Source organism: Scaptodrosophila lebanonensis, unplaced genomic scaffold (assembly GCF_003285725.1).
Source record: "Scaptodrosophila lebanonensis strain 11010-0011.00,11010-0021.00 unplaced genomic scaffold, SlebRS2 tig00000024-arrow-pilon, whole genome shotgun sequence".
Lineage (NCBI taxonomy): Eukaryota > Metazoa > Arthropoda > Insecta > Diptera > Drosophilidae > Scaptodrosophila > Scaptodrosophila lebanonensis.
The window spans coordinates 22,157,024-22,171,850 of record NW_022060538.1 but is presented as its reverse complement, the minus strand read 5'-3'; the positions used below and the strand labels follow the sequence as shown (position 1 = coordinate 22,171,850).

The window sequence follows — 14,827 nt, the reverse complement described above, 5'->3', positions numbered from 1 at the left end:
AATAAACAAAACTGAAATCATGAAAGTTTTGGTTGATGATGGAATGTTGCTCTATGAAGAAAATGTAAAATAAAGGAATACTTAGGCAGCAATTTAATTATTTTTAAAGTGAAAAAAAAAACGCCAGATCATCATTACACATCGTTATAACATGTAACGTAATTTGTTTATTAGTTGAAAACGTATATTGATGCATTAATAGGAGTAATTTCAAGAAATCAACTTCAGCTGTACGTTATAATGATTATTACAAACTGATTTAACATATTTGGCACAAAATTGTATGATTAGGAATGTAGTGGGAATTTGAAATTATACCCTTTTTAAATTGGCGCATACTCCGAATATGCTGTTAGTTTATCCCTTAGTAAGTTTTTGACATCAAACTACATATATGTATAGAAAGAATAACGAAATTATTCGCTAAACTACTTTTATACTATCTTGATATCTGCCTACCTTAACCAGCCCATGCATTTCTAACGGAACAACTTCAGTTCTGTACGCAATTTTTTGGACCAATATATCTTTTATTTTAGAAGGGTGTGGAAAACTATGTTTTACTATTTAGTTCTCAAATTTGACAAATTTGAGTTGTCTGTGGTCAGAAGCTTAAGAGTGACAATTTAAAAAGAACTAATCTCTTTCGACATATTTTGATAGTTTTTGGAAAAAGAAAATATATATCAACAACCGAAAAAAAGAAAGAATGTCTTAAATAACTAGCAATCTCTTATAACAACATACATAGCCAATTTGTTTTCCATCATCGTTTCAAATTAGTTTCAAACGATCATTGGATGCTCGGCCAAATTGAAAATATTTGATTTTGTTACTCTTTGTCAATGTACACACACACACATGTATATAGTATATGTTGTTTATTAATCAACTACTTTTGTACACAATACTAGGTATGCTATATCTACAGAGTGACCAACCGCTTTAAATAGGACTTGCATTTGGTTTTCATTCAATTTTAGAAATTTGCCGTTAGCCACAATTTATTGCACGCATATATTCATATTTTTGAATGCAAAATGTATGCATAATTACTCAGTATGTTTGTATTTCATTTCTTCCCCTCAATTTTGAAAATTAGAATATGCGTAGGAGCATTTATATGCATTAGAAGGCTTCTTTTGTTCTGTGGGATTGTCGCGTTGTTGGTTTTATTTGGTTTTGTCTTGTGTTCCTTTCTTTATTATTTGTTGTTTGTTGTTGTTCCTGCTGCTGAGCATAGGCATACATATAAACTACAATAACATTTACACACCACACATACATATGTACATATGTAATCACACGCACACTCACGCACGCACACACTCATATAGGTAGATATCTGCCATTGCATATATATATATATGAATACACACACATGTACATATATAATGCGAAATCATTTGAATATGTCGCAACTGTGTGTATGAATTAATTTGGGACTACTCCCGGTATACCACCTCCCACCCATTCCCGATCCATCAGCAGTTGGCTTAGTTCGTGTATAAGGGATGCAGCTGCTGTTGCTGGGCAGCCCTGGTGGGCGTGACAGCATATTGGCGAGCTCGCAACACACTCATGTGTATCTCCGATGAGGCCGTGGAGTTCATATGGGGCGGCATATCGAGGGCTCCGCCGCTACCAATTGTGCCTCCATTTCCATTGCGAGCGCCACCACCTGCCCAGAAGCTGTTGGCGCGACAATTGATGAACGCATAGGGACAGCAGCTCTGCAAAGAGACACGGGGGCGATAAATATAAGTGACTACAAGATTTGTGCAAATGGGCGTATAATTTAATAAAGTAGCACGAAAACTGCTTACTACGTACTTAAAGGTTAAGCATATTTAAATGGCGACGGCTACAGAGCCCCAGCACACAGATACAGGAACAGGGAGCAAGGAGCGAGGACGAGAGCAACAACGAGACAAAACATCAGCGGGCAATTCGGTGGATGCAGAGGTATAGATGGAGACGTAGACAGAGATAGAGACAGAGACAGGCACAGAGACAGGGACAGGGACAGAGCGAAGAAGAGCGAGCTTGGGCGAAGGCGAAGGCGAAGTCAAAGCATAGAGTAGTGTGTGTGTGTGTGTGTTGTGTTGTGCGGGTTTATTATTTCTGCGATAATTTTGTTGTGAAAGAAAAATGAACGTGGCAGAAAAATGCTAAACAAAATAAAAGGCAACATGCACACAACAAAGAGTGTAAAAGGTCTATTTGTGTGTTTCGAAAAGGGAAAAATGTGGGGAAAAATAACATTTCATTATACAAAAACATTCTGCACAAGCATGTGTGTGAGTGTTTAACGTTACCCTGCCAGCATAGGGGAACCCACCTACATACTATACATTTACGAAACATTTGAAGATATGACACAAATGGAACTACTTTTTCTAGTCCGCTTGAAGATCGATTTTTTGTTATTCCAAGAGATTGGATATATGTATGTAGTTATCAGATTCCAAAATAATATTTTTTATTTGTACCGCAGACCACTGCGCTGCTTCAAAACATCTTCACACGCACTTCTCCCAACTCCTCTGTCGACCGTCTACAGAAACGAGTTGCAGGGTATGTGTTTGTCCCGACATCCTCTATGTAGCAGGTGCTGTTCTTGTTGAATTTGTTGTTATTATTATTATTTTTTATGATGTTGTTGGTGACGGCTGTGGCGCAGACTAAGCAAGTAGCCCGAGCTCCGGGCAAGCGAATTTTGTACATTTTGTGTCTGTCTGTACACAAATACTGCTTTTGTATGGGATGATGTGTGTGTGTGTGTGTGTGCAGCAGGCCCAATAGTTTGCATGCTCATACATACGCGCATTTTTAATTTCAATATAACTTTTTGTGTTCGTCTCGAGTTTTATTTTTTGCACATTTTTTTTTGCATATTTTTTGGGCTTAGCTTTTGGCGGGCGTGAGGCAACGTATCAGAAGGGCAAACGCCAGCTGTGATGCGAATGCATGGAAGAGAGGAATGTTAAATGAGATTAGATGTTGGCAACGCCGGTATGTAAAGAAGCCAATTGACGATCGCAAAATGCAGCATACGTGGCGCGTTCCATACTTTTGTTTGTTTAAATGCGGGTGAGAGAGAAAACGAGTGAGCGATAATGACAGCGAAAAATGTGCGAGCGAGAGAAATAGATAGAGAAAGAAATGGCCACTCAAGCAAATATTTTGCACACATGTATGCCTTTACTGTTTACCTACTTGTAAAACGTTATGTGACCAAAATATCTACTTGGCTGACCAGAGTGAATGAACGAGAGAGCACGAGCGAGACACAGGCAAGAAGAGCGTGCAAAAGAGTTCTTAATGCAAGTGGCAATTACAGTTTGAGGCAATTGCGACAGCCAATGCGTTTCACTAACTAAACTATCTAATTGAAGGATGCAGCATCCTTCTACTCATTGACAGGCATTGGCGAGCAGCGGCACAGTCATCTACATATAATAAGTAGACTACGACAATGGCACTAATTGCCAGGGTTGCAGCGCATTCGTATAGCTACCCAACCTGACGCTGGTGTCGCATTTCGTAGCTATCGCTGCTGTTATTGTAATTGAAATTGTTGTTGTTGGGCTTCGGACACATCTTGCTGCCAAACGCGAGCTCATTACTAGGACTAAGCGGGTGCGAAACGGTGGGAACAAAAGTCATAGAAATGGTTTGGTTTAGTTGTTTTCTTCTTCTCCCTTTTCCCTGCAAGTAATTGGCCGTTTTGTCCAGCCAGCTGACAGCAGCTGGGTCGGGAGGGACGAACTGTCGAAGCCAAAAGATTCTCAAAACTCACCTTTAGAGTCTTCTTGAAGGCGGCCCTGAAATCGCGATTGAAATAGGCGTAAATGATGGGATTCAGCGCAGAGTTAAAATAACCGATCCAGAACAGGATACCCACAACAATCCGTGGCGTTATGCAGCTGTCGCACAGCGAGGAAGTAATATACCTGTCGTGGCAGAGAAAAGAGATAAATCGCATTAAGTGCAAACAGATTAGTAGTTATCGATTAGCAATATTAAAGTATTGTTTTGTGAAATAAAACATGAGCAGTAAAAAGAATGAAAGTATTGAAAATGAAAATTCATGCAAACAATCAGTTTTTAAAAAACAACTTGGAACTCAAATTGTAATTTACTCCCACAGTTTGTCAAAACATCACACTGTGCAACAAACTGCTGGGCAGAGAAGCGAATGCTCGGAGCCCTTGCAATTTGTCAGCGTCCTTTACAATTTATACGTGCAAATGGGGCGAGACAGAGGGTCGAGCCAGAACCCCAAATTGGACACTCACCATAGGAAGAAGGGAAGCCAGCAGAGTAGGAAGGCGCTCATAATGATTCCCAGCGTGCGAGCCGCCTTGCGCTCCCGCCTCATTGTCGTAATGGTTGCCTGTTCCACTTGTATGCTTGGCCGCGGCTTGGGAATTTGGCTAATCTGCAGATGCTTCTCGAGGAGGAGCGCCGCTACTTTGGATCTGTGGTCAACGGCAGGCGGCAGGCGGTAGTCGGTAATTAGCGTTAATTGCTGAGCGCAAATTAATTGCGTGTGTTCGCTTACCTGTAGACTAAACGCTCCTGACGGTCAGCCTCCTGGTATATGCGATAGTACATGGAAAGCATGACGATGCCCGGAATCCAAAAGCTCATCGACGAACTGACGATTGCGTACGCCTTGTTGACTTTGAATTCGCAAATCTGTAACGAGACAAGTGGGAATATGTTTACATGGCGCACAAAGTGGCATTTGACCTCCGATTTTAATTAGCCCGAGCCACGAACGAGATGACTGCGTATATAACTTCACATTCCATCCGCGGGTAGAAATTGTTAGCAACGCATCGATGATTCGATTGGATGACTAAGCAAAGCAGAAATTTGCCTTAATCAATCCTGTATGGCTGACTGATTACTTAATAGCAATTTGCAAATACTAATCATGAAAACATTTTACATTGAAATATAAAATAAATAGATAGACCAGCTCTCATTACAGATTGCAGGTTGATTTGCAGCTTATGATTGATTTATGAGTTCAGAATGGCAATCAATATTATGGCTTTAGTGAAGAAATTTCCGCAATTAAAAAGAATCATCATCATGTTCTTAAATTGGTTGATGGACTAAACTAAAACTTGTTGTGCGGTAATAAGTCGAAGTTCTAATTGAGTTTGTGTAGATAACACAATAGAAATGACATTGCAAGATGAAGTTTATTTTCCACAAGATATCTTCTTACTTTCCACAATTCTTACAACAAATTTTCAAGGGCGTTATTTGAATGCCTCCATTAGCAGGCAGTGCACGTGCCCGAGCAAATAAATCAAACCTAATATGATAATCAAATAATACTGTGCAATTACGTGGCCTGCTGCGCTTTTTATTGCCATTTCTCGCTCACAGACAATGGTCACGGAGTAGAGCCTCGTGCTGATATGCAGAATGCTGCAAATTTGATTTGAATGGCGCTTTGAAATGCCACTGCATTTTCCCCGATCTGGATGTGTATGTTTTGTGTGTGCACAATGGTGCGTATGCGCAATGCCCATAACACTCGAGCGTTAATATGTTTATTGGCCTTCGTTTGTGCTGACATTGCAGCAATAAACAGTCAATTATGGCATATATTAAATGTATGCATAACAAAGGCCAGTCCCACGCTCTCCCAGTCTACACAGCTTGAGCGGAAAGTAGTGGTGGAGGTGGCGGTGGTGGTGGAGGGAGCGAAGTGCAAGCGCTTTTCGCTGTCGGTTGCCGCAACGACAGCCAAAGTCAATTTGCCACATACATGGGCACATAATCAGATTGCTGACAACCTCCTCCACCCTTGCCGACGCACCCAAAGACAGTCGAGCATCCTGATAAGTACAAGGACGAAATAGCGGGACTGGCAATGGCACTGGCACTGCGCCTGTTATTAACATAAACAAGAAAAACTAATTAAAGCCCAACTTTTATGCTAATGTATGCAAAAGGCTTTCAATGAGTTTACGCTGGCATTGCAGGCACTCAAGCTTCCAGCCAGCCAGCAAGGATACCAGGGCAGCAGCCAGCTCCTTGTTGGGCTATACTCAAGTAGCGGCTCGGCCAGCATTGGCAATCAGGACGCGCGTGAAAATTATGCGCCGCCTGCGACGCACAAACGCACATATAATTACATTTATTTATACATCAACATTTATATTACGCAATAATAACCACAACAACGGGAAAAACAACAACAACAATTAAAATGAAACCAACCAACACTTGTTGGGCGTTAGGCGGGCAGCAGCAGCGACCGAAGGATGCTTAATGCGCTCAACGACTAAGAAAATATGTTCGCAGCATGTTTTTACGTCAAATGCAAAGGCAATAAAACAGACTAATAAATATGCCATTTGCGGGCCCAGCTCTCCCGGCTCTCCCACACCTATCCACGTCTCTCCGTCTGTCTGCCTGAAAGGCGTAAAAACGTAAGAGCCGCACGAACGGGCGACCAATCGACCGGCCAATCGAGTCACTGACAGCAATGACAACAACAAATAAAACAACAATACAGTACACACATAAATCAATTTCCTTCGAGTCGAGCGTGAGTCGAAGTTAAGGAGCAGGTAGCAGAAAGAAATCGACAAACAGCAGAGATGGACATGGGTCGTGTTTCCTATTCCTTAATCGTGCATGATGATGTTTATTCAGAAGGGCACGAAGAAGCACGAATTATCACTAAGAAACAAAATTAAAATGTGGAAATATCGTACTAATTCGATTGGAACATTCTCTTCACACATTTATCACCAAATTGCAGTTCTAATCGATAATTAGTTAATAAAATAACAACAAAAAAAGTTCAGCCAAATGAACATAGTGTTGAGTCGATGCACATCTCTAGTGGACAGCAGACAGATAAGTGCCAGAGAAGGGGAACAGTGGACGAGTGGACGGATAGTCAAGAGCAGTAGGGAAGATGTTGCCAGGTGCAAGTGTTGGCAGAATTTATGGTATACCTTTTGCCCCACACATGGCAGCTGCCAGAGCTGCCAGAGCAGAGAAAGAGGGAGGAAAGGCAAATGGCATGTAAAATGCATGCAAAGTAGATTTAGTACAGACACACACCCACACACACCCACACACACAACTACAAGCCTCAACCAAATTAGAATTTTCTATTAGTTTTATGCGCTAGAAAATGCTACCAAACATTTTCTTATGCACGTGTATAACAACAACCAACTCTGCATTTGTAAATATATACATATGTAGGTATGTATAGTATTTATATGCCAGCGCAAAGGAAAATCGTAAGAAATGTTTTAAAAAAAAAGAACAGTACATTTTTAGCATTCTGCAACTTAATTTCATTGAATAGTGTGTGCCTTTGAAATTTATCAGCTTTTTCTGTGGATGACATCAATGTAAGGAATCCTTAACGCAAGTGAACTTTTGAGTATGCTATAAAGTTAATCAATTTGTTACTTTTGTTACGTACTATCGCAAAGATGTGGGATAAAGTAACTTTTCTTCTGCCTTTTAACACCGTTAAGCTTTTCCTCCACTCTTTGGTTGCTGATTTGAAGTCCATTCCATCTTCCATTCAATCTTACATAAATAGTTACTTACGTGTGGATTTGACTTGAGATATTTGTAGTTTTCACTAGTCGTATACCAGCCCGAACAGATGGGCAAAAACGAAAGCAATGCCGGAGACAACCAGACCAATAGCAGCATGAAGAACACACGTCGCTGCGTCATAATAAGTGGATAATCCAATGGCTGTACAATGGCAAAGTATCTGAAAGAGAAAGCTCTTGAATGGCTCCTGAACTGAGCTCAGCCATCTTACCTATCCACTGAGATGCAGCACAAATGCATAATGCTCGCCGTGGAGAAGTAGACATCGAAGCTGTTCCACATGTCACACATGACCGAGCCAAACATCCACTTTCCTGAGATCTCGACGGAAGCATTGAAGGTCATGGCACAGAGTGCGACGAGCATATCGGCGACGGCCAGAGAAACCACAAAGTAATTGGTTATGATGCTGCAACAAAGAAATTCAAATAAATACGGCTCTTGTGAAAGTATTGTTTAATGCATATGTAAAACATTCCTTGCTTAAAATTTTTACATTTAAAAAATACATTTTTCGATAAAATCTAATACAAATCGATATCACTTCCGGTAAATACAATAATGATTCATAAATATTCGTAGTGGTTCTTATTGTGCATGAATATTGCCTTCAAGAGGTATTTGCTGAAAGCTTTTATAATCAAGTTTCTTTAAATGAATCAAAGGATTGAGAGAACATCTTTAAATGCCAAGTGCTAGGACAAGAGCGCAATATTACAAGTAGGTGCCCCTTAAGCACCCCATTACTGGGAGTGCGCATTAAGTTTGTAAATTAATTTAGAGCACTAAAGCATTTAAACTCAATCATTCACACTTGCTGTCTTACTCACGGAGATTGTCAGTGTTTAACGCTTGTCTGGCTTGTTGCTCAAAACTTTACACATTACGCATACGCCGCATGTGGCGCTGTGCGGTTCACCGACTGCGTGATACCATAAGTGCGTTTCATTGTTTAATGCGTTAATTAATAAATGCGATGGCACTACAAAACCCAGCGAAAGCTTTTGCGCTTGCCGCAGACAAAAATTAAGTCAATTACCCGCACGCGGCGTATACGCAATATGAGAAAAGAGATTTTGCTCCACATCGTATTATCTAGCTGAAAAGTGTGGTTTCGCTTCTAATTTTAAGCCGGGCAGCTGACGCGTCCATTACATTTTTGTGACTGGGCTTCGACAAGGCCATTAAACCGGACCGACTACAAATCTAATTACAGCGGCGTCGACTGCACTGCGAAGTGTTGATGGCAGCAACGGACAGCTGGCTGAAGGGCACTTAAAGCGGAATAAGATGTACAATGTACCTACATCAAAGCCAACATCGAAAAGTAATTAAGGCAAAGACATCGCAAGAAGCCGATTAAGATATAATACTGGAATGTGGCGAAACGTGCTACGCCAGAGGGGAAAGGCACGTTTCCACTTTAAAGAAATAACAACATCGATTATGTGTGTATGTGTGTGTGTGCCCCTAACAAAAGCTGAATGTAAGAATACACACCATGTTGTGGTTTAAAAAGAGCGATGCATCGAAAAAATCTCTGAATGTCTTCTAGTCCTTTAAGATTGAAATAAAAATCCTTTGCGAAATTATCAACAGTATTAAAGTTTGGCAGTTTTATGACGTAAGTACATGCTTGCAAAACCTTTTCAAATGACCCTGATTTATTTTTAGTTGTCCATTCGGAAGCTTATAGAAATAGAAAAAAATGGCCTTTGAAGGTCATTATTTGTTATTTTTTGATTTCACATATGTAGATTTGAGACACATGTGTATTCGAGATGTGCATATGATGTTCACAATATCGAGAACAAAACTGCCTAATGCTGAAGAGAGATTTCATCAAAATAAAAGAGTATAATCTAATTTCTATACCCTGTAATCGTAGGGTAAAAATGGTATATTAGGATTGTGCACAGTATGTGACATGCAGAAGAATGCATCTCCGACCCCATAAAGTATATATATTCTTGATTACGAGAGAAATCGCTCAAGACATGTCCGACCGCCTGTCCGTCCGCTTGTCCGTCTGTCTGTCTGTCTGGATGAACGCAAATTAAAGTTGGTATCCAGATTCGCCTAGGTCCGAGAAAGGAAGAGTTTATTTTATTTTTTGGAATTTTCCCCCCCTTCTCCCATTAAAGAATTTCCAAACTTTAACGCGCATTCTATATACAGCTATCTACTTGTTTTAAATTTTATCCAATTCGGTCAATTCTAAGAAAACCAATTTCACTCAGGTACTACGCCCACAAGCTGCAGCATTAAGTTCGCTCTTGTTCCTCCTCTATTTGCTTCTGCTATGGGCGCATTTGACTCAGTGAAGGAAGTTTGGCTGGGTACAGGGTATTTCACTGTCGGGCTTGCTCGACTGCAAGCCTGCTATTGGGTTCTTTATGCAGCTCTCGTATATGTAGGTTTTAGACGTTATTTAACTTAATGTCCAGTTTCCGAGGAACAAATGAACTATAAGCCTATATTGAAAAATTGTTGGGCAAATAAAGCCTTGTTGCCAGGCAGCATCTGCGTCACTACATTTTGCCGACCCGTTGACCTTTCCTTTACTTAATATCTTACACACAAAGTAGGCAAAGGAGATGTATGAATAAATGTGCACGTTTGATGCTCAATTTTTGATAAAGCTTTGTTCTTTTTGAAACAGCACCCACTTTTTAAGAATGTAAGCCAATTATTCGGCGATCTGCAAGCACTTCATATTTAAAGGCCTCTATTCTGATTTATAATGTGCAGGTTGGCACTTCATTCTCACGCTCTACAAAATTGTATACTTCCGCAGCTGCAAAGTCAAGCTAACATTTATATTCCAATAAATGTGACCTTTTATGCTCGATGCTGGCGAGCATAAAATGCAGCCAAAGGTCAATGGAAAAGTGAACCTTGTAGGCGACTTACTTTTACTTTTGCAATGACTTTAAAAATAAAATGTATGCTAACTTACCCCGAACAACTAACGGCAATATTCTATGTAGCCATAAATTTGTATAAACACCTAAACAATTTCTTATTTTCACAAATTACGATTCATTATTGATTAATCAAATGAACTAATCTCTTGCCGGACTGGATATAAAAAGTAAGTATCCACCGCTAGACAACCTAAGTATAAATTAACAAATGATACGAACTGAATAATTAAGTAATAATCCAGTTTTTGCCTATTGGTCAGCAAAAGAGCTTTCAGGCAAAAGCAAAATTCACTCAATAATCGACTCGTAGAAGAAATCCCTCTTTTTGCTACACAGTGAAAATTAGTTGTTCGCATACTAAGCCATAAAAAGCTATTGGCCATTTGGTAGTTACTTAGTGGGCGCATATTCAGAAACCACCTGGTCTTTTAGCGACATTTTAATGTGCCCCATTCTTCTGGCCCATCTTCTGCAGTCGAGAGTCGCTCTCTTTCGGATGGCAAAGAGTTCCAATTCCCGCTAATAAAGTTTGCGGTTAAATTAGGCTTAAATTATAGCGCGGCTATTTGAGTGGAGCTGTAAAACGAGGAACACACCTGGGCGCTCCCAGCCCACAAACATACTCGCATATAGCCTATACACGCACACATACACACTACACACACGCATAATGGTTTGAGTACGAATGCATGTTGGACGTAATTAAGTTTAATTTGCCATGATGATTTAAGCTGCGTAGCGGAGCAAAAGAAGCGGGAAGCGACATAAAAGGCAAAATGGCACGGAAGTGGGGACAGAGGGAAAGAGAGCTAGATAGACAAAGACACACATCGTTGGGCACGCACACACACTCAGGCATAGACCGGAAGGCAGACAGACAGGCAGTCAGTCAGTCAGACAGTCAGGCAGTCAGCCAGCCAGTCAGTTGGGCAGACAAGAGACAAAATGGCAACATTAAGTAGTCAGGGTCAGAGTCTAAATTGCGCCGTCCCCCAAAATTAAATGAGCCCCGCAAATGTCAGGTGTTGTATGTCTTTCTGTGTTTCTGTCTGTCCACCCGTCCCGCCGCCCTCTTGCTCTTGCCAAGTCTGGCGTACTGCCTTTGTCCCTGCGGCGCCATGCGTGCGTGACACGAAGGCAACACAACATATTCTTGTACTTGCCCTGACATTGAGTCGAGCATATGTACTTATGTGTATGTGTATGAGTGTGTGTGGGTGTGGGTGTGTGTGCGTTGGTAGGTGTGGTGGCAGCGCCCAAGTACTGGGGCGTATTTTATGTTATTTAAATGCTGCAAATGTCAGGCGTACTCGTATGAGTTTACACTTTCCTTTGCCTGAAAACAAAGTACAAAAATAAAAACACGTAGTAGGAGCTCACCGCTGTGCCGCTCAATTCATAATTTTGACAAATTATATGGGCGCACATAAAGTAAATGCCAGTAAGAGCAACAACAACAGCAAATTCAAGTCAAGCAGCCGGGAGGCTCTCTTTGTGCCCTTTTAAGTAGGCTACGATATTTTTATGTGCGCTTGTTATTAACACTCTTTACCGTAATTACGCACGTTCTTGCCATTCGGCTCGCATTTAACAGTGTCGCATAAAAATATATGCCGAGCTCAGTATTTTCTCTCCTTCATCTTTTCTTTTTGGTGTTGTTTTTGTTTTTGTTTATCGCAAGTTCTCGTTCGCTGATAAATGGCACTTGGACAGGTCAAGAAATTAGACAGCTGCGTTATTTATGAAGTGTGTGGCCACACTCAGTGGCCAGTTGGCGTTCGCGCAAATCCCTTTGACTCGCACCACTCGCCCAGTGCTCGACAGAACGAAGGAAGAAGAAATATGATAAATTATGACAAATTAATGGGCGCAAAAACGCGCCAGATTAGCGCCTCAATAACAAGTGTGCCCTTCCTCCCGTCTTCTGTCTGATGCCTGCGGCTGGCGACCAGCTGGCAGTTGAAAGACAGGCAGCTAGAGGCGCTGGCGGCATGGGTACGTCCTTGAAACTCATTGTCAGTAACAGTGACAGTGACAATGACAATGGCAATGGCAATGGCAACAATTCAATGACAGGAAAGCCAAAAACAACACAAAAACGGAAAACTGACAAGATACAAGATACAAGAGCACGCAAAACAGGAGGCAAAAAGTGTGGAAAACCTGAAAGGAAATAATGAACGAAAAAGTGAAATGAAAAACATTGCCACAGATGTGCCAAATATTGTATGCCCTGAAAAGTTACTTCCTTGGTGAGGAAACATTTTGCCAAGCTACACTTCTGACGAGCTCGATCAAAGAAGTAGCCAATATATTTAAAATAAATCAGTTCTGAAAAAGCACAATTTATTATCAAATCAACAAACCTAAGCTGAGATGTTGGAAAACTTAAAAATTTAAGAAAAATGAAAATCTTAAGAACGTCGAGGAGTTTTATAACGGGAACATTTGTCTGAGTTACGCATCGAAGATTATTATTATCTAACTTAAGAATATCCTCTCAGTGTGTCTCACATTCTAGATCAATCATGAGCATGAGCCTATTTTCTGAAGTGTATACAAAGTGTGTGGCAAACAAAGAAACCTAGGGAGGTGAAGGCAAATGTGACAGGGTAGGACAAAAACGAAGTTAAACTCACCGCAATTTTCGGTGCCGCATAACGGACACAATCACCAGCATGTTGCCCAGAATGGCGGCAAGAATGATGAAACCAATAATGAAACACTTGACGATGACAAATGTCAGATGTGCGCTGCCGTTGATGTCGTCGCTGCCGACCGCGGCGCTCTCGTTGATGCCGACGGCGCCGGCACTAGCCAGCGTGTCTTCAATAGGAACTGAACTGCTGCCAACGCCACCCACTCCACCGCCGCTGCCATCATCGATGAGTCCATCGGCAACGAAATTCAAATATCTGGCGTGCGTTGCCTCCAGCAGCGGCATATGGAAGGGATGGCCGACTACTGTTGTCGTTACTGTTGCTGTTGCTTCTCTGGCTGCTTCTTCTGCTGTTGCTGTGGGTGTTGTTGTTGCCACAATAGTTGCTGCTGTTGTTGTTGCTGTTGTCAGTTCGTGCTGCAAGCGCGTCATAATATTGCTTGCCTGAAAAGGCTGTGTTCAACTCCACAACTGGTCACTAATTTGCCTTTGTCCTTTATCTTCTATCTTCTGTCCTCTGTACTCTATTCTCTGGCCTCTGCCCTTTTCCCGTTGCTCTGAAGCGTAGTTGTGCCGAACTAATACACACTATTGCATATTTACAGGCGAATATCGCATGAAGCAGGAGTCTCTGCAAGTCTCTGCGGATGTCGCTTGTTTTCCAAAACCGATTTCGTTGCTTTCGTCCTTGGCATGTCTGTCTGTTGACTTGATTGTTTTTATTGAGCTCCTGATTGTTTTTATTACTGCTGTTGCAGTTGCTGTTGCTGTTACTGCTGCTGTTACTGCTGCTGCTGCTGCTGATGTTGTCGATGTTGTCGATGGTCCTGTGTCCTTGGCAGAAACGCTTTCATCTCTGCAAATGGCAAAATGCACATGAATTAGTTCGGCTGCCTGTTTTCTATAGTTCAAGCATCTAAAATTTATAGCTGAGCCACAAACATGCGGTCATGTGCATAGAAATCTGTAGTATTTGTATAATTTGTACATTTTGTGCGAGTTTAATGAACCGCAACGACCATGCCAGTGATTTGTCTCGTATTTCGAACACAATTTGTAAAACATGCAAATTTAAGCGCCCCAAACATATCCCCATTCATCCAGGCCCTAAGCCCGCAAAGCCACCGAAGGTACAAACACCTACGCCCATTCTAGCGCTAAGGCCACCTTTCGCTTTGATATCCGCAATATAGCCGCAAGGCGCTTAGCTACGGCTACAAAGCCCTGCTGCCTGACTCTCCCACACAATGACTGACTGCCTGACTGCATGACTGCCTGACGGGGAATTACAATGAAATTGAAACCCACAGAAAACACTTAAATTGCCAAGTGCTTAACGCTGAACAATGCTTAGCAACAAAAAGCGACGTCAAGCAAGTGCCTGCCAATACAGCTATGGCCAGGATTGCCGAGCCGGCCGGCCGAGCCAAATGCGAGCGCTTAACGTAATCCCACTCAATTGGTTTAATTTACCATAAACAGCGTGAATGTGTCTGCCTGGAAGGAAATTTCCGTTGCGCCAAAATTCTGCTTCATTCCAGACCCAGGCAGCAGCTGCCACGGAATTGGTTGAGGAAGGCAGCAGCAGCAGCAGCAGCAGCCTCTGACGATGGGCACGACA

At 41.7% G+C, this 14,827-nt stretch overlaps 1 protein-coding gene across 1 annotated transcript; it reads right to left on the bottom strand.

Moving 5' to 3' along the window:
* Window positions 1–1,458: 1,458 nt before the first annotated feature.
* On the bottom strand, window positions 1,459–13,888 carry LOC115620853 (octopamine receptor beta-1R). The gene is made up of 7 exons (XM_030514297.1): window positions 13,187–13,888; window positions 7,832–8,029; window positions 7,609–7,780; window positions 4,568–4,704; window positions 4,302–4,484; window positions 3,803–3,956; window positions 1,459–1,733 (listed from the first exon to the last, which is right to left on the bottom strand). Exons 1-7 carry the CDS (start codon window positions 13,636–13,638, stop codon window positions 1,497–1,499), a joined length of 1,533 nt encoding a protein of 510 aa, XP_030370157.1. The 5' UTR covers window positions 13,639–13,888; the 3' UTR covers window positions 1,459–1,496.
* Window positions 13,889–14,827: the final 939 nt, after the last annotated feature.